The sequence below is a fragment of the Prunus mume genome, unplaced genomic scaffold (assembly GCF_029339155.1).
Source record: "Prunus mume cultivar Tortuosa unplaced genomic scaffold, ASM2933915v1 scaffold26, whole genome shotgun sequence".
Lineage (NCBI taxonomy): Eukaryota > Viridiplantae > Streptophyta > Magnoliopsida > Rosales > Rosaceae > Prunus > Prunus mume.
The window spans coordinates 190,563-214,639 of record NW_028296572.1 but is presented as its reverse complement, the minus strand read 5'-3'; the positions used below and the strand labels follow the sequence as shown (position 1 = coordinate 214,639).

The 24,077-nt window shown below is 37.5% G+C and overlaps 1 protein-coding gene and 1 pseudogene across 4 annotated transcripts; one reads left to right on the top strand and one right to left on the bottom strand.

The window, feature by feature from the left end:
* The first annotated feature begins 321 nt into the window (after positions 1-321).
* On the top strand, positions 322-10,771 carry LOC148914269 (protein HESO1-like; annotated as a pseudogene). Its single transcript, XR_016123123.1, has 10 exons — positions 322-579; positions 720-794; positions 982-1,170; positions 2,457-2,633; positions 4,333-4,517; positions 6,467-6,562; positions 8,591-8,636; positions 9,255-9,361; positions 9,508-9,603; positions 9,700-10,771. The product of XR_016123123.1 is annotated as a protein HESO1-like (transcript).
* A 4,127-nt stretch (positions 10,772-14,898) lies between these two features.
* LOC148914268 (putative magnesium transporter NIPA6) lies at positions 14,899-23,502 on the bottom strand. 3 transcript variants are annotated; one of them, XM_089043771.1, is made up of 9 exons: positions 23,021-23,502; positions 22,790-22,846; positions 20,493-20,583; positions 20,219-20,379; positions 20,010-20,137; positions 19,760-19,897; positions 19,038-19,130; positions 18,846-18,963; positions 14,899-15,388 (listed from the first exon to the last, which is right to left on the bottom strand). In XM_089043771.1, the coding sequence occupies exons 1-9, from the start codon at positions 23,139-23,141 to the stop codon at positions 15,261-15,263; spliced, it is 1,035 nt and encodes a 344-aa protein (XP_088899897.1). In that variant the 5' UTR covers positions 23,142-23,502; the 3' UTR covers positions 14,899-15,260. The 3 variants fall into 3 exon arrangements, with proteins under 3 accessions (XP_088899897.1, XP_088899899.1, XP_088899898.1); XM_089043773.1 differs by lacking the exon at positions 23,021-23,502 and having other exon boundaries at positions 20,493-20,636; positions 22,790-22,843; XM_089043772.1 differs by lacking the exon at positions 19,038-19,130 and having other exon boundaries at positions 15,118-15,388; positions 23,021-23,418.
* Positions 23,503-24,077: the final 575 nt, after the last annotated feature.

Genomic DNA, 24,077 nt, shown 5'->3' with positions numbered 1-24,077 from the left:
TGTTCTATAACATAACACTCTCGTTCTTTAATTTAACCATTGTCATGAACTCAAATATGTGAAATCATGATTTTAGATCTTTATAATCGAAGATAATGTCATAAAGAGTTTGTAGCAATTTTCGATATATTTTTCTGATTTTTAATTTTTTTTAAATGAAGTTTTTAAGATTTAGGGAGCTTGCAATTGCATATTAACATTACAGATTGGGCCCGATGCGGAAACTAATTGGTAGTGTTAAAATGCAATTGATTTTAAGAAACAAATTTGGTGTCCACACGTGGCCTAACAGAAAGAAATGTAGAGGGTTAGCAAGCAAGGAGCAGACGGAAAAGCAAAAACCAAAAATCCCCAAAACCAAAAGCAGTGGAGAGTTGATAAAAATCCGCTTCTTCGCTGTTGACGCTGGCTGGCCCTGGACTGGAGCCGTAAACACTAACCAATATCAAGCGGAGGACTCTCTCTCTCTCTCTCTCTCTCTCTCTCTCTCTTTGCCTCTCTGCGTACTCAAAAGAGGCATGAATGAACAACAACCATCTACAAGCTTTTCAGTTCTGAGTTGAACAATTCCAAATCAAGGTTTTTATCCATTTCTTGTTCCTCAGTAATTGCACAACCCTTTTTTTTTTTTTGGGTTTTTCCGTACAATTACATTTACACATGCAGTATTCATAATCTTTTAACTTTTCTTATTTATGTTTGATTTTGGGCTTTGGCAGAGTTGAATTAGATCGATAATCAACTAGTCGTTTACTGCAGAAGGAAGTCAGGAACCATGGGATTAAGCCAAACAGGTGAGTGCAGTATTTAACTTTTTCAAGGGACGCAGAGTTCTATGAAAATGCACATTTTGTTTCTCTATTCTATAGGATAGTTGGTGCATCCTTGTAACTCGAGCTTCTTTGCTTCATTTAGAAGATTATTATCATTATTTTGTGTGGGAATTAGTGACTCATTCAAGTACTTTGAATTTGATTCCAGAGCTGCTAAATGAAGCAAAGAAGCTCGAGTTACAAGGATTAAAAAAATACCCCATTACCCCTGTATTTATATCTAAGCTTGATACACTACTTAATGATGCGTATGCCATTCGCCGTCCAAAGCCGATTGATTATCATAATCGAAGAGATTTGATTCGTATTTTGAATGCAATCACAAAAGAATTATACGGTAACTTTTCTTTCTTATCTTTGTTCATGCCACTCTCTTCCCACAAGCTTAAGTTCATTATAGTTATTATTTTTCAATTGTTCAAGTCCCTGGATTGGCCTTCTTCTTGTACTTTTCCCTTTTTGTTGTGACCCTAATGCAAATTCGTTGGGATAGATACATTTTCGTCTTAAACTTTGTGGTACTTATTTACTCTATACCATTTTGTTGGACTGCCACATTAGGATTGAATGGCTGGACAATCCAAAATATCTACACTTTGGTGCCAGATACCTATATATTCATCGACGATAGGCATGCTGATTCTGCAATACCCCAGATTGTTGCACGTTGTCTTTTGTATAGTATATGTAGACTCTGGAAGTGGGTTTGAAATATCATGCTTGATTGCCACCACTTGCTTGCTTTAGTGGCAGCTTATCAAAAGTTTTTGTGACACAACTTGCTTTAGCAATTGACATACAACTTGGCTGCCGTTTCATGCTGAATTTGTCAGATTTGAGGGGCTTAAGTGGAAACTTGAAGCATTTATTTCCATGCTCTAAGTTGCCCAGCTTGTCACCTATTATCTCCATATGTCAATTCCAGACACTAAGTTTTCCCCTCATAAAGTGTTGCACTGAAATTGTCCCAACACCAATATAATTTTAGGCTGACAAATCTTAATTGAAAGGTTAGACAATAGGAGCACATTCTTATTATATATAAAATTCAGCAAGCATAGAAATTATTACATGGTTACTGTTCTTTTTATTTTATTTTATAAGAGACAGGAATGTATAAAAGAAAGAAAAAGAGAGTACAAACAGGATGGGAGAGATAAAGACAAAACCGAATATCAAGAACAGCAAAGAAAAAACAACAAAACCCCAGACCTGATCAAGACTATCAACCCAAGGGGCCATCCTTACAATAATGAGGTATGGAAGGCCAAAGTGAAGGAAAACATCCGATTTTATCCCAAATGAAGTCATGTCCTCTTCTCTCCCATAGTTTATTCCATTTGTTTCCCACCACAGCACCTAAAAAGAGGTCAAGGTAGTGCAATTCCACAATAGATTGGAATTAAAAAGCACTCTTACTATTCTTCTTGAGCTGTTTAGTCTCACTGAATAAATTTCCACTCTTATGCTCCATTAAACATGTCAGCCTGCGTTTGTTATTTCTGTTAAGGGACTTTCTAACTTTTTCTTGGTCCATGTCGTATTCCATCTCAGTTTTATTCTTAATTGTACTCCCTTTCGTGTACCATTGGTTATTCAGCACTATTTACCTTTTTCTTTCAGGAAATTCTGGCAATTCTCCTGTTGTGGAGGGATTTGGCTCTTTTGTAATGGATATGTTCAGTATTGGAAGTGACCTAGACCTATCTGTTAATTTCGGTAACATTGTAGGCACTTTTCCTCGAGATATGAAGATCAAAACCCTACGGAAGTTTGCAAAAAAGTTTTACTCTCTTCAAAGTAATTTTTGAACGTTTAAAATTTTCTACTACTTTCTGTCTCATGATTAGACACCTTGAATGTAGAATCACATAAAGTTGTAGTTCTTACACTTTTGCTTTTGGTGCTGTTTCCACTCGAACTACACTTCAGTATTCTTGAATCAACACACACACACGCACACAGACACAGAGTTTTACCTGAGTCTGCTCCTACTTATTTTCTTTGTGAGTGAGGCCATGCCAATGGGTGTGTAAGATCTCTTTCTAATTGTTATTAGAACACTGATAGAATGAGTGTTTTAACATTAGCCAAATTGGACATGGTTTAGCCATTGATTATCATCATTACCATTTCAATGGTATGGTAAACACCATGTTCACCTTTTTTAGTTGATCATAATTAGCTCATCAAACGAATTCCAATTTGGCAATTAATTTTTTTTTTTTTTTTTTGCAAAGGAGATCCATATATGAGAAACTCAATTAGGAATTGTCTGAATCTTCCACCCTGCAATTTTTTAGGTGCCCCTTCAAGTATCATCCTAGAAAAAAGATCAGCCAACCTGAAAATTGTTTGGCCATTTTGATGTAGGACACGGGTTAATTGTAGATTTAGGTAGTTTAGAGGAAGCGAAAACAATGGAAAACAGAAAATAGAACAAATAAAGATATGTCTGGAATCACTCCAGGGTTTTGGCTTCACACCAAGGAGTCTCCAATCTCTGGAAAATAAACTTTTCTCAATATCTCAATAACTCAGCTTTCATCATGAATTACATAGAAGGGGTATTTGTAATAATTTTACCCTAGAGTGAGAAGGCAAATTAAACATATTCTAGGAAGGAAATCCTAATCCAAATAAAACAGGAAACTTGGAAATCTGGAAAAACTAGAAATCCTAATGAAATCTGGAAGACTTAGAGAACCTAGAAAACTAACAAATAAATTAGGAAACTAATTAATAATTTCCTCTTCCATCTCTTTCGTTTGTAAATAACAGGCTTGACGAAGATGTCCTCATCACATTTGATTGCCATTATGATAATTTCAATGTTTATTGGAACACTCTACTCGCGTATACATTTGATCACAGCCAAGTAACTTAATGGTTTCCAATTGGTTAGTTTTGGCAGAGATGTTGCTTCGACCAAAAACGATGATGAGACCACATTGCAGGGTGTGCCTGCATGTGGCCCTCAATTTAAGTCCTTAACTTAGGTTTTCACTAGCTTTCCTCCTTGTATCACACAACAGACACCCTATTGCATGTATGTGTTTATACTCCATGAGTCATTTTATTTGTGGTGGTGTGATATATCCTATAAGAATTTGCAAATGCATTTTATGTTTGAATTACTATAAGTTTGATGTTTTGCAATATCAACAATTGGAAATGATTTCTAAAGCTAAATTGATTAGTAGATAAACGCCTTTAGTAAATTGCATATGTCTATATGATTGTTGATAGTGTTGTAAACGTAATGTTTCTAACTGTTCAAGAGTTATTACATATCTTAGTATTTTTCTTTTCCTCTTGAGATGGTATTTGAGATGTTTCTGTTTGTATAAATATTTGGCTGACAGCTACAGTTATATGGACCTTAGGGTAAACACGTTTTGTAATATCAGAAGTGTAAGTGACTTTTGAGTTTTGATGTCTTAAGTACGCTAATTATCACATTCTATTCCCGTGTCAATTATGTATTTTTATGCTGTAGGGGAAGGGCATGTCATTGGTGTGCAAGCAATTATGACTGCTAGGGTGCCAATTATCAAATTTATTGATTGTGGAACTGGGATCGAATGTGATTTATCAGTTGAGAACAGGGATGGCATTCAAAAATCCAAGATCCTCCACATAATTTCTGGAATTGATGAAAGGTTTCAGAAACTGAGCTTTCTGGTAATTGAAAATATAAGTACATATCTGATGCCTTGTTAGAAAAGGAGCACATTTCCCTTACTATTAACCTTGCCAAACTAACAACATTTGCGTTTATTTTATTTTTTTATATTTTGCATCTAATATAAACTGACCCAACTTTTCTTTTCTCCTTGAAATTCAATTTTACCCTCCCACTAAAATTTTAAATTAGAAACTTCAAATTTAAAAAAGAAAAAAAAAAGGGAAAAACCAACCTCAAATCTGGCACCCCTTCTCCCCTTCCCTTCAACTGCCGGCCTCCTCCGCCTACTCTCTTATCTTATCTTCTCCTATCTCTCTCTCTGACCAGTGCCTCTATGGTGGCCAGGGATCTGGAGGTCAACCTAGAGGCAGGTGAGAAAGAGGGAAAGAGAGAGAGTGGTGGTGTTGGGGAGTCCACAGTGAACTGGGGAGGTGCCCCCGGGGAGTTTGGGTTTTTGTTTTTCTTTCTTATTTTTTTAAAGTGGAATTTTGTTTTTCTTTCTTATTTTGTAATCGTATTGGGAGGCTAGAAATTGGATATCGAGGTGTAAGAAGAAGTCCCTGGGCCAATTTTTATTTTTGTTTTCAGAACTTCTATTAAGGTTTTTGTTTGGGTGTATTTTGCTGCTTTAATAACATTCTCACATTTGTGGCATGACAGTTTGATGATATTTCCCATTTGAATTGCACTATATATATATTAGGTTGAGGCTAATGTGATTTCACAATTGGACGAGGATAATCTTGCTCTAGAAAGACCTTGAGTTTTCGAGGGAATAAAAGATTATTGTGATATCTGAAAAATGTTATTAAGTATGAAATTCTGAATGCTCATAGGTTTAAACTTCACTAAAAATATCTGGGAATGCACAGCCCAAGAAATTGCTTGAATGTGCTTTAGTGAATGTCAAGTCCAAATACTTAAAACTCTGGAAAAGAAACAAAACCCCCTTTTCCTTGACAGGAAATAGGCTTCTTCTGTCTAAAAGCTCTTCGTATCCCACCTGAACCTACCGTACCCTAGCCCTGGTTCAAATCTATTTCTTCATGCAATTGCCATAGCTTAGGTTGGGGCTCTTCACGCTTCTTTCCTAGTGTTGTTATGTCTTCCCATCAAAATAATTCAAAGATATGCTGACAAAACACATCAGGGTGGGCAGGGTTTCACCCTAAACAAGTAAACTAACTTTATCTAACTGAGTTATTTGTCGTGTGATATCTAAAGAGTTATCGCCTTATTAGCCAAAACCCCCAAATAATCAAATAAGTATCCAAGAATATTAACTTCATGGCCAAACACACGCCATTCAAACATTTAATATGACCTAGATTCCTAGCCTCAGCTATCAGAATAGCAAGTGGACGAAAAGTTGTTAAGTGCAAGGACAATGAAATCAAATTTGATTGTTGTGAAAATCTCACATTAAAATTTTAAAGCCTTGCAGAGCAATATGTAAAATCTTGAGCCTCTCCACCCATTACAATTGGATTTGAGTTGGACGATCTAATCTTAACAACGAGCAATGCTCTCAACCTCAAATTTGCACAAAATACGCGCTTGCCTCATCTTTGAAATCTTGTATGTCTTGAAAATGTGTCAGCTTCCTTCTAACATATAATCATTAAAATAAAAAAACTCTATACAAGTGAAAATCCCAAAACAATGAATTGATATGAAAGTCCTCTATCATTCAAGTTGTGGCAAAGATTATATCCTTGAGAAAAATTATTTGAAAAATCATAAAGGTTCTTGCAATAATTTGTAGTGGGCTTCATGTTGATGAGGGATAGTCTTATCATCTTATTTATTTCTTTATTTTATTTATTTTTCACTGTTTTGAGGTGAAAGGAACTCTAGTAATCTTATTATTTTGTCCAGGTTATTAATAATATTTAGCATCTTATGGGCATGAAACATACCATAACATCTTTTTCTCCCTTTTCAGATGAAAGCCTGGGCAAAAGCACATAATATAAATAGTCCCAAAGATCGAACTCTGAGTTCTTTAAGCATAATACAATTGGTTGCTTTTCATCTGCAGGTAAACCCACTTGCCCATATTTCTATGGTAACATGCTCTGTAGTGGTTATTATCAATTGCTTGTGCTGGGGCTTTCACTGTTGAAAGGTTTTATATGTTGACTGGTTATCAAAGACAGAATAATATTGAAAACAAAGGGCCTGAAGTAGTTTTGGAATAAGGTATGAGAGAAAAGGGGTTTGCTCCTGTTTTGGGATTCTCTTGTGGACTGGCTGTTGACAAGATACATCCACTGAATAAAATACTAAATAATTCTTTTTTCTTGCACCATATACTTGTGTGGGACATACTGGTTAGGGTTGCAGAATATGTCCAAAGTGAGCTTTCAGGTTTAATAAACATAAAGGGGCATAATGGTGTGGAGTGGTGGATCTCAGGGTGTACGGCCCTAGTAGGCCACTGGAGAGGGGTAATTTGAGGAAAGAGCTTACTGATCTTTATGGGCTTTGTAGTCAAAGGTGGTGGATGAGGGGAGATTTTAATGTAACAAGATTTGTCTCAAAATATGAAAATGAGGGAAGAGTGATGGAGTACGAAGGATTTTAGTAAGTTTATACAAGAAACTATTTTGTGTGATCCGAATTTGGATAACGCTGCATTTATGTGGGAAGAGTTACTCCTTTAAAATCCCCAAAAATGTTGATACAAGGGCAGCACTCGAAAACCGCTCGTCTTATTAACTACATTATAGGCTTCCAATCCAAACCCTCCAAACTCAGCCTTAAACCATTTTCTTTTGAATAATATTTTTGAAAAGACAATTAGTTTTTCCTCAATCCTTCTATCATCCTCTATTATGGTCCCATCACCCAATCCCAATCTCTCTATCATGTTTCTCTTCTTCCTCCCATTTGCCAACTTGTGAAACGTCCTTGTATTTCCATCTTCCTCTTTTCCCCACTCCAGTTTTGCCGTTTGCCTCCACACGATCTTTTCCATATTAAATCCCTCATCATGATCTCTTCCTTGATCTCGCTCTCTCACTCTGGCCTTCCTCTGACAATCTCCCTCCATTCAATCCAACAAATCTTATTCTTTTATTCTGCCCTCCACTTTCCTGTTCTCTTTTTTGTATCTCCAAAAACTTCCAAATTCCATGCCTTGATTATTTCTCTTAGAAAATTCAATTTGCTCAGAAGTTTGTATGTTGTAACCTCCCCAATCTTGTGTCTACTCACCCTCCGCCATTCCTTGAAGCATTGTCTAGAAATATGATGTTCCTCACTTTCATTTCCTCCTAAGGTGTGGATGTTAGTTTGGATTATTGTTCATGGAAAGGTTAATATGTGTGATACCCTTGAGTGGAGAAGACTTGTTTTTCTTTCCCTAAATGGTGTGTGATTTGCAAAGGAGGGGTTGAGAGTTTGAATCATATGTCCTTGCATTGTCCAATGGCATTAGCTCTTTGGCTAAGGCTGTTTTGGGAGAAAGCTGTGTGGGGTCCTTCTAGGTGAACATGTGGCGTTGTTGCATGAGAAGCACAATTTGGAGGGTGGAAAAGAGGCCTGGCGGTAGGGAGGTGTGTAATGTTGGCTCTCTTTTGGGTAATTTGAATGGAGAGAAACAAAAGGAATTTGTGAGGGTTTGAGGGGTGACGAGCTGGACCACTTGTTGCTGAGAGTTTGCTTTTGGGAATCATTATGGGCTTAAGTTTCTTCAGAGGTTGGGGTAGTCCTTTTTTAAAAAGTATTGTCTGATTGGAATGGTGCTGTTCTTTAGCTTTATTGTATTGTCATATTGGATGTTCACTATTTATTGTTGTATGTGGTAGTGTTAATAGCATAAGCTGGTTTTTAGATTTTTAGTCTCACTATATATCTTGTCCACCATATTGTAATTGTTTTTCCATTTAATGAAATTTCATTTCCTGTCAAAATAAATTCTTTCACTGTCCTACGTCTCACCCTTTTTCTTGGCACTTTTTATCGTATTCAGTATCTAGGGATTCCTTTCTGAAGGGATGATTCATATAATGTCCATGTATATATCATTTCTAGTTAATGTTTATTTTCTTTAAACTTCCTGCAGACTCGAGATCCGCCAATAATACCTCCATTTTGTACTTTGTTTGAAGGTGATAACTCTGAGGAGCCTCTGTAAAAGCTAGATAATGATAGAACTTGGTAATCAAGTGATTTGGTCCAAATCTTAGACTGATATTTTTTCAAAGAAAGATATTTTACCTTCCACTACAAGAATTTATATGATCTCGTTTGACATAATCTTTCCGTAATCTATGATAACAAAGAGCTGGAATTTTTCTAAAAATCAATTGGGTTTTGCCTACTAATTCATTGCTAAGTAGCTTGTAGTAGTCACAACCTCCTTTATTTGGCTGACAAAGTTGGCTGTAAACTCTAAATGACACAGTGATGTGGCAACAAGGATTTGTAGATGTACAATAATTGTTGGCCCACATATTAACAATTTGAGGTTTTGGGAATAATGGAAAGGTAAATATGATGAAGCCACAACAGTTGTCAAATGAATTCAACACATATCCAAAGGATTCATTAGTAAGTTGATCATGTTTTTATTGTTTTTCAAGACCAGAACATAAAGTAGTTCTTCCCCATTTGCTTGTTTCGACATTCAGTTTTAGTATTGCCTTTCTGGTTTCGAAGTTGTTAATTAGAAACAGTGGTAGGTATCACTTCATTTTTTACAGTTTAGTTGCCTCGGCATGTTACAGATGGAACCGATCCTGTAATTGTGGTGAAGAGAGTGAAGAATTATTTGGAGTTTGGAAAAGGCAATAAAGAATCCCTGGCAGATCTTTTCATTACCCTGTTAGTCAAGGTAACTGCACTTCAAGTTGAAATTTAGAAAAATGATGGATATTTTAAAGTGACAATTTGATTGTCAAAGGGAAGATACGATGATCATACAATTAAGCTGATTTGTTCTCTGAACTGAAGTTTATGTTATTGCTTGCTGCTCTGCAGGTGGCCTCGGTTGAAAATCTTTGGCAGAAAGGTCTATGTGCAAGCCTGTATCAAGGATCTTGGACATCAAAATTATGGGATACTCAATATATAAGTGTAATTTCATGACTCATGCCCCTTGAACCCAAATCTAAATCTAGGTTATGTTGTTGCGCATTGTGTTGAATGTGTATTAACTACATCTTCCAACAGGTTGAGGATTTCACAGATCCATCTCAAAATGTTGCAAGGGCAGTAGGAAGAGAACAATTTAAAGAGATTTATGGATGTATTCATTCTTCTCTTTGTCACCTTTTATCCTTTTCTGATGGCCATATTCAGGGACACCAGTTAGTTGATCTTTTGTTTGGGTCGGATTCAGTATCTATTGTTCCGAGGCAAATTGATACCAAAAGTAACGATGAAAGTAAAGCTAATCTTGCTGTTCCCCTCAACGGTCACCAGACCAAGAGGATGCGGGTAAGTAAACGATTGAAAGAAAAACAGCAAGGGGAAGGTTGGAGAGGAGGACAGCAAACTCAAGGTTGGGAACAGCACGGAACTGGAAGAAGGGAAAGGAAGAGAACATGCCAATGGCTGGGTTGGAAGAGCACAACTAGTTGGTTTGGGAGGAAATGGTGAAGTAATAGGGAATTGAAATGCTCCTCTAGTTTCGGGTCAAATTCCCATGGTTGCTCCCATGGGCAGCACGATAGTTGACGCCTTGAGCAATGTAATTGCTCAACATACTCCACTAGTTTCTTATCAAACTCCCATGGTTCCTTCAAGTTCAGGTAATAATAATGTTCTTTATGGCTCAGCTGACCTCGCTGCCATTCCAACCGAAAATACGATTGGTTGCAGTTGCGAAAATTCTGTCACATATCTCCCACTCCCACCATCTGCTTTTGTTTCCCAACAAATTTTCCTAGGTTCTGATGGATTGCAGAGAGGATAGATTCAATATGTTTTAATGCCTCATACTGGACCACCTATGCGCAACATGCTCAAAGTTGCAAATCGGTGACGGGGAATAGGGTTTAGCTGTTCATGTCCTCAGAACCAATTAAGGCATATATGGTATGTCAAATTGGACTCTACTGTTTTAATCAGATTATACTGTATCATATGGAATTGTACTAGTATTGTTTTGTGTACAATTGTATCATTTGGTGTTGTATCATATTTCTTATTAGAAGCTCGAATGAGTTGTACCATGTGTTTAGTGCAGGACTGGATTGTACTATTTTAATAAATGAAATTTTACGTATTTGTATTTTCTAAATATACATCTATTTTTTCTGTAGTATGTTTATTCAGATGAAAATTATTACCAAATAAAAATAATAGAAATTATAAATTATGCAACCATCCCATCAAAGGTGTTACAAAACATAATTCGGATTCATATTTTTATACAACTGAGTTCATTTCTGCTCACCCACCAGTCACTCCAAACCACCAAAATGACTTTTAAAAAGAAAAAAATTAAAAAAAGTATAACAAAATAATAACATCATAGTCAGATGTATAATCAAGAAACCTAACCCTTTTACCCAAAAAAAAAAAAAAGTCAAGAAACCTAACCCAATTCAACATAGTTTCTAAGACACCAGCGTTTTTAAATGTCTTGTTTTTCTTCTAATTGTGGTCTTATGGCAAGGTGTATTGAACTTGTGGCTCTACAGAATCTGACATAATTAATGCAACCTGCTTTTACTTGAGAGACTTAGAATTCTCATTCTCATCGTTATAAATAAAAATTAAAAAAGACTTCTCATCATACTGGATGATCTTTGCTACTCTACGCATGAAAAGTTATTATTTCAATTACACATTTTGCTTTGCACATTATAAAGTTTTGGTTTGAGATTAATAATAATATTTTTAATCTTATATCTGCACCGAATAAAGATGTATTTTGGGGACCCACTCATTTCTTTAGAGGTTAACCATTCACTTTAAGTTATAACTTGTATATTGGGGCTTAGTATGTATCATGTATATATATGGGAGAATTTTTTATTTTTTAGTTATAGGATTGTTCATACCACATGATAGTAGACTTGTCCGAATTTGATGCGCAATGGATATGGATTGATAGGTTCAATTCGATAATTCGATTATAAATGAATACGGATTTGGATTGAGGTATATCCGATCCGAATTAAATCCGTTTACAATTCTACATAATAGTAGTGCTGAGTGACAAAACAATCTAGTTATAAAAGAAAGGCATGTGCTTAAAAGAAATAATAATTAGTCATTAATATGAATATATGTTATCTTTTAACTCAATTAGTATGCCACTCAATACTGTCACGTGACATGAACAACCCCACGTAAGTTTTTCTCTGCACATGCACATAGAGAGGAGGGAGTGGAGTAAGAAAATCATTACTACATAATATGTTTACATTACATAAATTTGGTAACTGCTATTGCATGGGTTGTACAACTAAGTCATGCTGGGTTTGTTAAATATGTTAAGTTGGTTGGTGGTGACAAAGGGAAGGGAAGGGTATCTATATGGTTTTTTTAGGGGGGAGGGATTTTGGGGAGGTGTGTTTTGTGCTCGGAAAGACTACTTTGGGTTCAAATTTCTCTCTATATATTAACTCCGTTCTGAATCTAAATATTATGGGCATAAAATAGAGATGACTAATCCATAAAACGCTATGAATTCATGATCTTTGGATGAGAATTGTGTTGAGGCCCAAAAAAGTCAATGGTTGAGCCCAAATAAGTTTTCGGTCCAATATGATATTGTATCAAGAAAAGTCACATATCGGAGTACACGAAGACTCGTCATATACAAGTCATAGTCCACGTGCCATGCTAAATAAATAATTTGCCATGCCAAGGACTGAAATAATATTATAAAATACAATCTCATGCTAAACTAAGCACCGGTCCCTCTTCAAGGACAATAAAATTGAAGCATGCCAAACGACATGTCACACAAAGTAAGGAATTATTATTTCGCACCCAATCACGCCACAAGCTTAAGTGGGTCCCAAGCCACTCAAATACCCGGGACTTGCTTGAGTGGGTTGTGGTATGAATGGTAATAAGTTGTCATGAGGCCCATTGATGGGCCAAGAAATGGAAGTTCCGGGTTGCTTGTGAGCCTCGGAACTCATGCCCATTTCTTAGGCCCAAACATATGGGTGAGCACAAAAGAGAAAATGTCCCAACCAAAATAGTCCATTACCTTAGTCAAAATAGCTCATTAGCTTAACCAAAATTAGCCCAACACCTCAACAAAATGGGCCAAAACTTGGTGAAGTTGGCCCGTTTATTTGATAAGCCAACCCATTGTTCTAGAAGGCCCATATAAATAAAATAAATATCTGCAAAACCATCAGCAGCTGGATAAAAAACAAAGCCACGGGTGAAGATTGAAAGGCCATGTGTGCAGAGCCACTGGGAGGCTCCAACACGTGGGAAGGAACAAGTTTCAAGCAAGAAACCTAGCGAACCATGGGATGTTGGCGCACAAAGTGGGAATCATCCTTCGAACCAACATGTATACCCATTTCTTTCCTTTATCAGATCTGACCATGAAAGAGGGGAGAAAAGAGAGGAAGGGGGACGTCTAAAAATAGGAATTCTTCACTAAGGCAGGGACCTTGAGCCCCCAAAATCCCTGATTTTGTGTAAAGGAGCAGAGTAGATTTTACCAAAATAGGATGATTGAAGGGATAAGGGGAGAAAGGAAGAGAAAGACTTAACAAAATGAGATAGAAGCCATTACGGTTTCTTGGAAAAAGAATGGCTTCCAGCTGCTATAAAGAGGGCCTCTTCTACCCAACAAAAATCATCCACAACTAAAGAGCAAGCTTCCTCTCTTACTTACAAAACCCAGCAATTTCGTGCAATATTCACAATTCTCCCCATTTTCCCTCTTCTGGCAGATTGCTCTAACATTTGACAGAGTCACTGTCAAGCTACTGGAAGAAATACTCAAGCTACCCTTTCCTTTCTCTCCCTTCCCTCTTAGCCAAATCCTATTGCAAACCTTTCCTCTCTTACCTGGACACCATTTCTTTCTCCCAAGAACACATAGTTTTCTCTTTAGTGCTAAACTCATGGTAACTTTGCTCCCATGCCACAAGCCTCTCATGCCAAGCTAAAATTTTACCATGTAAGCACTAAGAAATTATCTGTAAGCAATCATTATTTTTGTCGGTGAAGATAACCAAGGTGTTTCCTAAGGCCCTACTGTCCTTTCAAAGCATCCTTGGAGCTTGATTTCTAACTCGACTCGGGGTAATTTCACCTGCTTCTCTTTTAGCAGCCCAAGCCCATTCGTCAGGCTGCTGGAATAAAAAGACCCCTACAAATTGAAATCGGTGTGTAAAACTCCATAAAACACTCTGAATTCATGATCTTTGGATGAGAATTGAAATCAGTGAGTAGAACTCTCTCTCTCTCTCTCTCCCCCTCCAATACCAATGTTTGTAGAGAAATTCTTTATCCAATACCAATAGAGGGATGGGCGGGCACACTCCCTTAACCAACTGGCCTAACTTACATTTGCCCAAACAATACTTAACCAAATGAATTTTATGTTAACCTTATCAAGCTCTTCACACATATAGCCTTAGCACAAGGAAGCTTAGCAGTAAGCATATATAATGTAATAAAGGAAAGGATGAAGTGACAGATTGGATTAAAGGTAAGCCTTTCTGCTCAGAAGCCTCACTAAAAAGAATAAAATCATCTGTAAAGACCAAATGGGAGAAGATAAGAGGTCTGAGTCTTCTGAGCAGAAATCATTGTTGTTAAAGGAGTCTTATGAACATCTGTAAAGAATAAAATCATTGTTACGTAGCACCTATGACAGCTTTCCACTCCACTAACACTCTAGCAGTAGCAATGTCACCTTGCCTAACACTTTGAGGCTGAAAACCATCAGTAACCTCCCCTTTCGCAATGATTTTACGAGCAACATTCTTCACACAACGCGTTTGCCCAATGAAAGATCATTCTATTCTGTCATAGGCCTTGGACAGATCAATTTTCCCAGCAACATATCCAGTTTTGCATTTGAAATCTGTGAAAACACTTCTTGAGCAATAAAAATGTTGTGAAATATTTGTCTTACCGGGCACAAAACTAACCTGGTTAATGCTAACCTACTTGCACATCAGAGGTCTGAGTCTTCCCACAATGATTTTAGAAATAACCTTACTGATTGGTCTCAAGTGAAGAACTCAACCCCCTTCATCCACCTTTGACTATGCCAGTACCCTGTTAAGAACTCCACAATATTGCTAAACTTGTATGCATCTGAATAGCAAGATTAGTAAGGTCAAAGATGTTACAAATTTTCGAATCCGCTTTTGCTTTCCTCCTGTTAAGGGTGAAAGATCATTTAAAAAGAACATCTAGTTGCTGCCTCAACTATAAATGCTAAGCAAATCGATTGAATTAAATTATATAAACCAATTAAATCAAATTACAAAGCTATAAGCCGGATATGGATCATCCAAAGATGGATCCTTGTCTATAAAAATGAAAAATGAAGAACTCACTCCCTAAAACTATTGCTATTTGACAATTGCGCAATACATCACTCAAAATTTGAATAGTAAGCTGAAAAAATCTCAGCAGAATGGCATTGTTTGATTTTTGCATTCATGAGCAATTTCACTGTCCGAAGCATCTCTCTTGTTTTCAAGCTGGAAAAATGTGATGAAATTGGGGTGACCTTTGGACACTGAAATCATGAGCTGCAACCAAGAAGTTAGTGTCTCAAGCATATTCCATTACTTGAAGTAGTCTTGCCGAAGAATTGTGATGAAATTAGGCGTTGAACCATCCTCATCCTTCTGCTTCCATTCCCCATTACTTTGGATGTACCATGATACCTTGGGAGATAATGGTGTGTACAAATCTGCATGTTCCAATTCAAGTCAAATGTAAAAATAATTTACAGGATTAAAGACAGAAGTACTGCAAATATAATTGAAGCCTACATAATTTCATCTCAAGCATAAATCCTTATAAAAATCTAGCCAGCCATCAGGTAAAAAATTAATTTTGAAGAATGATGAACACCTGATCAACATATAGTATGAAGATATCATTAGAAGTATAGTATGAAGATACCTTGAAAAATCTAGTTTTATCAAAAGTCCTATAGTATTAGGAGTCTTTATCCTATCTTATTAAATACTGTCTTTTTCTCTAAGGTTTGTTAGTGAACCTCAAGTTAGGTAATGGGAGCTAGGAAATAAGCCATGAAATTAGATGGCTCTACTATTTAGGAAATAAGGATGTCAACGAAGATGGTTCTACTGTTTTATCAGTATACAGAGTACAGAAAATATGGCAAACTGACAGACCACCGAGAAACTCCAAACCTAATAAGACAACGGCAGAAAACAAAATGCCAGATAATCTGAAGAAGAAATCTAAAATTCTAAAAAGATCATCCCCTGATATAAGTAATAGAAGAAGATCTGCAGGAAGTAGATATGCAGAGGCGCCTCAGAGTGTTTGTGGCTTGCCCTTTATCCCGAGCATACACCTTCTTGAATAACACTACCGCCTTTTTGGCAAATTCTTAAACACCCTAATGCCTCAGGCGATAGGGTCTCGCCTCACTTTGAGGTGCACTCAAGTCATGCCTGGGAAACGCCTTTGAAAACACTGCTCCTGATTGGTGAGGAGGTGTCCTCACCAGTAACATGGCACATAAATTGATGAAAGGGCGGGGCATCATATTACTGATAAAAAGTAATTTGATGAGGTGGGCCTCAGCACTTTCACCAATTTATTCCAATCAATATATGCCACATTAACTATACGGAGGAAGTTCCTCCTTACTGGTCAGGAGCCTAGCATTGGCCAATTATTTTCTCACTTGTTAGGTAGGAAACTACTTGGATTCAAACTTCGTACATTTCATGTTTTGGGGTTCCACTAATGTTGTTGGTTAAGTAACTGATACGGTAAATGGTGTTTCAAGAAAGGGCAGAGCCTTTTTTTTTTTCGGGTGCAAGAGCAGGAGTGATGTTATGTTCAAGTAAATAATATCTCCACTCTCGAAGAAACTCTTCATCCTCTCCCTCATTACTTTCTTTTGCCTCTGGCTCTTCAACCAGTTGATAACACCACTAAAACCTTAGACCTGCCAACAACACAACAAAACCCCTTAGATCTGCCAAAAGTTCCCTATAGCCACTGAGTTGCTGCCAAAACTGCCTCCAAGACGGGGTTTGTTCAGGGCCAAGGGTTCCAGAGGTGTTATTTTAGTTTAGATTCAGAGTTCCTTTAGTGTTTCTTGGGATGGATGAAGAGGATATAAAGGGTCTTCCCAAGAGGAATCAGCCTCTTGCGCTATTGTGAAGAAGGCACCCTTCAGGAGAAAGGCTTATGACTTTGGAGCATTTCATCAAAGAGTGGACAACCTGAGGCATTTTGCCTCTGCCATGCCTTGAAAAGTACCTTCAGGCGAGCCAACAATCCCCAGCATTAGAAAATCCAACTATAATTGAAACTGAAAAAATATCAAAACACCCATCCTTGAAAGCTAGACCTCCAGATGCACTGAACCTTTTACCAATTCCAATTTCCCTCTGTTTCTTGCAAGATAACTACGCGTGATTTTAAGAAAATCTCCATAATTGCATCCTTTTCATACTGCTACCCAGATCCTGACTAATCATACTCTGACAAATTGATTCCTTCGTCCCTCTCCCCTTCACACCGCTCATCTCATTGGAACTCCAGAATGCAAATTCTTTAGGCTCTGTAACTGTTTCCTACCCTTCTTCCTTTTCCCACTGTTCACTCTCTTCCATTTCTTTTAATGAGAAATCAACTCTTGATCAAACATCCTATCCACTTCCTGAGTAGCCTCCAACTCCCCATCTTTCTTACCTTTTTCCCCATTCAACTTCTTAGAAATTTTATTTTCTTCCAACGCACCATCAGCCCTCTCTAAAGCCAAAGTTTTGTTTGGAGTAGAATACTTGACAAATCTGTCTCTGTTTATCCACAGACTGTGGCATAATAACTTTACACAAATGCATTTGCTGTTGTAGTAAGCAAGATCCATTCAATTTCCTTTCAGACTAACACTTCATAGGGATGTTACTGGGACATTTTGGCATAGAAAAAAACTTGCCCACACCCTCCACACCCCCCTACTCTTAAATTTGAAGAGATCCACTCGCAAAGAAGAGGAAGGCAGATATGAATTGGATAAATGTTTAAGGTTGGGGCATACCATCTAATCTTTTCTTTGACAGGCCGTGATTCTGTGAAGACCCTGTCCAGCCAAAAACTCTTCTAAACTAGCTTCCTGCAACCATGAGGGCCACTGGAACGAGCTTTGCTACCTTCAGATTCCAAAGAATTCTCACCCTCCGAGCTTTCGAATGCCTCTCGATCCCAATCTAGACTGCTGTCCCAACCATCCAGGACAGAATCACTAGCTTCAAACTCAGTTGCACAACTTCCCTTTCAACATCCAACTCCCCAAACCCACACCAGCTTCCCAACTTCCTTGATACTGGACTATCTCATTATTGGACTCGGTGGAGGAATCTCCCAGTTTTGATCTCTTTGGTTTGAAATCCCCACGATTCCCTCAAACTCCAAATTGGAACCTCTCAGTGTTTACTTCTCGGATAATTTTTTCTGTAAATCCTTACATCCACGGGTTCTTTACTGTGCTGAGTAGATTTTTGTTTTTTTTAAAAAAAAAAGGTTAAGCCCTTAGGCAATGCACGTCTTCATTTTAATAATTTTCCAATGGGCCTCTCCATATAATATTTATTGTTAATCAAATTTCAAGAAAAATACTTCAGAACATAATGCCCTGCCATCTTTTAATATTCAACTACGCATTCATCGTCCTTTAATAATAGCTAACTATTAGTAAATATTAACTGTATTGTTGAGTCAATAGCCCTATGGACTGGTGGTATAGTCCTGCAAACGTAATGAAGTCTCTCAAGTCTGAAATACTGTGTTATATGAAATACAGCCTTATTGAGCACTAGCCCCAAACTGATGGGCTAAGCTTCTAACAAAGCTATATATACCCTACTGAGTTTCTCCACTTAACAGCTTAAGCTTTTATGTTGAGTACTTCAATTTTTTTATAGCTAATTGGCTTATGATTTCAAGATTCAAACCCGTACAATGGGAAAAGGTTTCAAAGGGGGTACAGAAATCCCTGTTATGTAGGCCTTTGGACCAACAAACAGAAGTTAATAAGGCTTACGCATCATATATCAAGCAACAGCCATTTTAACACACATAATCTTTAAAAAGACATGCAGGCCACTGCCATTTTAACACACATAAATCTTCAAAAGTCTGATGCACCACATACAAACCTGTAATTAAAGGTGGATCTGGCTCTCGTGTACTATGCAATATAGCAGTCCCAGATAACACAGTGATGAACCCGCAAAGTTCTGATGCTATGCTGGTCACGCTTTGACCAGAATAATCCTACCAAAAGATTACATACATTAGATTTATAACAAACACTCACACACAAACACAACACGTTCACGTGATGATACCTTAAACATTATTGCACTGGCAAATATTGTAAAAGAGGTGAACATAGCATAATAGATAGGAGAAACAATTGCTGTGTTGAAAGTATCCAATGCCTGCAACCACACCAGAGTGAGAAACCAGCTAAAAAGTTCACACATTTCTGACCAAAACAGAAAATATAAATAAGGTATTTATCAATTGGATTGATTGCAGCACTTCATACATGCACTTCATAAATAAGGTACTTATCAATTGGCTGTAATTAGTGGTAACAGTTGACTTTGTGACAACTTCCCTTCCTTGTTTTTCCTAGCCTTGTTAGAAACACTTGTAAATCAGTTTTAACAGCTCTATGAGAGAAGAATAATATAATTCCATTTTCACCAAACTCAAGAATAATATAATTCCATTTTCACCAAACTCTACAATTCCAACAAAAATTAGATTGAAAGTATGGTGGAAGAGGGATTTGAAGCAGAACTTTGGCTTCTACATAGATTTTTGAAGAAGTAAACATTTGGTAATAATCTGAACAGCATTCAACAGTCTTCTAATATTTCATGTTTAAATATTACCCTCTCAGATTTTTATTTTTATTTTTTATAAACAGAATCCAAAATTCAAAATTAAGAGAAAACAGACAGATGGATAATTATCGAGGAAACAAGTACTAAAGAAATAGAAACGAAAATTACACAAAGCTCTCCTGTTGCATTAGAATAGTGCATAACAAGATACCAACCATGTTTAGATAATTCAATTGAGTGATGATGCAGGTAACCGCAACCATTCCAAAAATCCATGTTTGGAAGTATTTTAGCTGGTTTGTACCCTCTAATGTGAGTTTTATAGCAATGCCAATTGCTTTTACACTCATGACCTGCAATATGGAAATACTAATCACAAATGAGAACGCCACAAAATGTCAATTCAAAAGTGATGTATGGTAATTGTTCATGCACATTGCAGAAACAAACAGTAGAACAACTTACTGTTAATGATCCTATCATAGAGCAGATTCCTGTATAAATCAGTATATTGGTTTGTCCATAGCGGGGAGAACAATACAATATCAGGACTAATGTTACAGCCACCACCGAGGCTGTATACAAAAGAAATGCTGGAGGCGAGAAAGCGAAAAAATTAGTAGGAAGGAAGGAGAGAGGACCATCAATTAGTTATTAACCTTTAAGCAGCATACCAGGTTGTATTGCTAACTCCCAGATTTCTTCCACAGAACTGAGAGAACGCTCTTGGGGTGAATGGAGTACAATCACAGTCGAACCCACTATGCATAAAAGGCACCCCAACATTCCCATTTTCTGGAGTTTCTCCTTTAACAAGAAATGCGCTAAAACAGCACTACGCATATTCATAGGCAGTTCAACTTGTCAGAAATAAGATTTGATGATTGATTTGTAAACATGTATGTATAATATTATAGATATGTAATAGAATTGGGAAATCAAGCGCACCTAACAATGATACTCAATGCACCAAGCGGCGTCACAAGCCCAGCAGGGGCGTAAATGTATGCTACAAAATTGGCTATCTCTCCAACAACCACTGTGAATTGTCCAAAATTACGATTATGATCAACATTCAACATTCAAGTCCGTCTAGCAGAGGAAAAGGGAAATGAATAAAGCAATGGCAAATTCCAATTTCCTACTGAAATGAAATGGCTGAAGTAAACTAAACCCCTATGAAAATAAAATTTTCAATAACATAGCATAGCTGGGGGCAAGTTGGGGAAAGTGAAAAATGGCATAACAATCTTGAAGAAGCTTATGAGATCCTTTTTATGGGAAGGTGAGGAGGAAGGAAAGAGGGATCATCTGGTTAAATGGGAGCGGGTGGCTTTTTCTAAGGAGGAAGGTGGGCTTGGTGTGGGTTCTCTGAAGGAAAAGAATGAAGCTTTGCGTGCCAAATGGTTTCGACGCTTCCCCATGGAACCTAACTCTCTTTGGGCTTCGGTGGTTAAAAGCAAGTATGGGTCAGCTACTAATGGGTGGGATGCTAATCCCGCTACTACGGTTACCTCTCTTAACCCTTGGAAGGATATTTTGGCGGGTTACCAATCTTTTTTACAGTGCTGCAGTTTCGAGGTGGGAAATGGGAATAGGGTCAGGTTTTGGGAGGATAGGTGGGTGACGGAGGGGTTGCTGAAGGACTCTTTTCCGCACTTGTTTGCGCTGTCTTCAAAGCATTCCTTAAGCATTGACTGTTTTGTTGATTCTCAGGTTTTTCCTCATAATTGGGATTTTGGGTTTAGGAGAAATCTGAACGAAAGGGAGACTGTCGAGGTGATTAAGTTGCTGGAAACTCTGGAAGGATTCAGATTGTGTGTTTCTAAAAGGGATAGGAGAAGGTGGGATCTTGAGGAGTCGGGTTCTTTCACTTGCAAGTCCTTTCAGTCCTTTTTGCGCAACAAGGGGAGGGTTGTGACCTTTCATCCCTTCTCTCTTGTGTGGAAGGCTAAGTCTCCCCCTAAGGTCAAAGTCTTTGTTTGGTTGGTGGCGCTTGGGAAAGTTAACACTTTGGATCTAGTCCAAAGGAAGAGACCGTTTATGTATTTATCTCCTCAATGGTGTGTTTTGTGCAAGCATTGTGAGGAGAATGTGGAACACCTTTTCTTACATTGCCCGTTTTCCTTAAGTCTTTGGGGGCTTTTGTGGAGGGAGGTTGGGACTGTTTGGGTGATTCCGAAAGGGTGCTCTGATTTCCTCTGTTCTCACTTTGTGGTTTGGGGAAAGGGGAAGCGCGCTTCAACTTTATGGGGTTGTTTGATCCACTCTGTTTTCTGGAACATTTGGATGGAGCGTAATAGGAGAATTTTTGAAGACTATAAGGGAGTGGGTGTTAAATAACTCGCCTTCTAGATCTTGTTCTTTGATGTAACCGACGGCAATAGACTAAACTAGCAAATATTAGAACACTTAGAAAACACACAAGAATTATACTGGTTCGGGAACTTTTGCCTACGTCAATTGTGATTTCTCTAGGTAGAGAAATCACCGCTCCTTTGATTAATAATAGAGATTACAGAACTTTTGCAACCCTAGAACTAATCTCAAAACTCTTGGCTGTCTCTGGCTGTTTTTCCTCTCTTTAAAATAAGCCTTGCCACACCCTATTTATAGATATAGAGTTGGCTTACATGTCCCAAGGCTGATTGGATTCCTATTCCTAAGTAGATTAGGAAATTACACTATCCAAATCCTAATAGACTTCTAGAAATCCAAATCTGAATTGAATAAGGAAAACTGAAATTCTTTCCTAATCCCTCTAGGACAAGAATTGGTATACCTCTAATTTTCCTAAAACAATCCTAAACCAACTAGGACATATTTGACGAGCCAAAATCCTAACAGTGGGAGTGAGTGAGCTTTGGGATAGAGTTAAGTACTGGGCAGCTTTGTGGGCTTCGGTTACAAAAGAGTTTAAAGACTATTCTTATTCCACTATTATGAGGGATATGGCAGCATCGGTTAGCTGAGGGGTTGGGGGGTGTGTTGTTTTGAGGTTTTTCGGTTGTGTTCCTCCCTGTTAGTTTGGGGGGGATTGGTGCTGTTTGTTTTTCTCTGTGTTGTTTTTGTGTCTTTGGTGCTGGTTGCCTTATCCACCTCCGTGTTCTTTTGCTCAATAAATTTTGTTTCTTCTCAAAAAAAATCTTGAATCTCTTAAAATTACAAACAGAGCCTAAAACTAAATGAACCAGAAGAACAAATGGGGTAAATAAAATGAATAGCAGAAGAGAAAAGTCGCTTACTTGTTATCATTCCTATCCACCATAGGGGCTCTAACAGATACCCATATCCTCCGACACCTTTTTATGCATTTACCATGAAACCGAAACGAAAACAATTGACGAAAAATCACAAATTAAAAATCAGTAATCAATCAAATAATCAAATCATAATTAGAAAAAGAAAGAAAAGAATTGATATACAGATAAATAAAAAATTGATCAAATAAAAGGAAAAGGAGCGAGGAAACTTACTGGCACGAGGACCATTGACGCCGGCACGCCTGAGACCCTTCTTCTTGATGATGAAGCTGGAGCCGATGAAGGCGCTTGAGACCACAGCCAGTATGAAGCCTTTCAAATTGCTCGAGTACATTTGCTATAATTTTTTTAATTTTTTATATTTTTGAATTTACAGTTTACAGTGGAAGAAGGAAGAGTAGTAGGCCGCCGAAGCCAAAATTACCAAGTGATTGGAGCTGGGAGTGGAAGAGGGAGCTAGAGCCGGAGCGACGCTCATTCTACAATTTCGATTTCAAAGCCACAAAAATATTATTAGAGCACAAATGTGGCCATTGCAGCAGCAATTGCAAACCCTCGAATCGAATTTTTCTGAAGAAGAACGCACGCTAAAGTGTAATTTTTTTTAATTTTTTATCATAATGTATTTATATTTTTATTTTATGAGGTTGGGTTGGGCTTCTTCACAGACACACACTTTTTTAGTTGTGTGTTTTGAGCGGTTGGATTAGATCGGATTTCATTTGTACTTTGTGAAATCAGAAGAGATATGGCGAAAAGCAGTTTCTCTTTCTCACCTGCCAGTCAGCCTCAGCCAGCCAGCCCCACATTTTCTTCCTTTCAATGTTGTTGTCAACTGCTGATACAGACAAACTTTTTTTCCCCCCCAAGACAAAAAAATCCACCCTAACGCGGTTTTGTGTACGTTGGACAAGCATGACCGAAAAAAAAAAACTCGAATCAATCCAGCATTTCAGGCAATTTGGATTATGATCTAAAATTCTAAATTTGAACTAGAGTTTGGGAAAATATGGGTTGAGAAATTTCCAAGTCGAGCAACCTAAAGGAAACTTATATGTAACCTTAGGCCTCTGGACATTTCTTTCTGGATTTTCAGCCGTTAACTATGATTCTTGTAGAAATCAACCTTCACAATTAAAAAAAGACAAACTACATAAAACTCCCCAAACTATAGGACCAGGGACGTACCCACTAGCACGCTAACCTGAGCTAAAGCCTAGTTAACTTGTTTTTTTTCAAAGCTAAATTAATACTCTAGCCTATGTAATCT

Bases quoted from the DNA above. Each gene is read 5' to 3' on its own strand.
- LOC148914268 (XM_089043771.1), bottom strand. From the start codon at position 23,141: ATGTACTCGAGCAATTTGAAAGGCTTCATACTGGCTGTGGTCTCAAGC. The intron at 19,898-20,009 runs GTAAGTTGTTCT...TCCATATTGCAG, and splicing joins CTATGATAGGATCATTAACA to GTCATGAGTGTAAAAGCAAT. The intron at 15,389-18,845 runs GTTTGTATGTGG...TGGAACATGCAG, and splicing joins AGATCCACCTTTAATTACAG to ATTTGTACACACCATTATCT.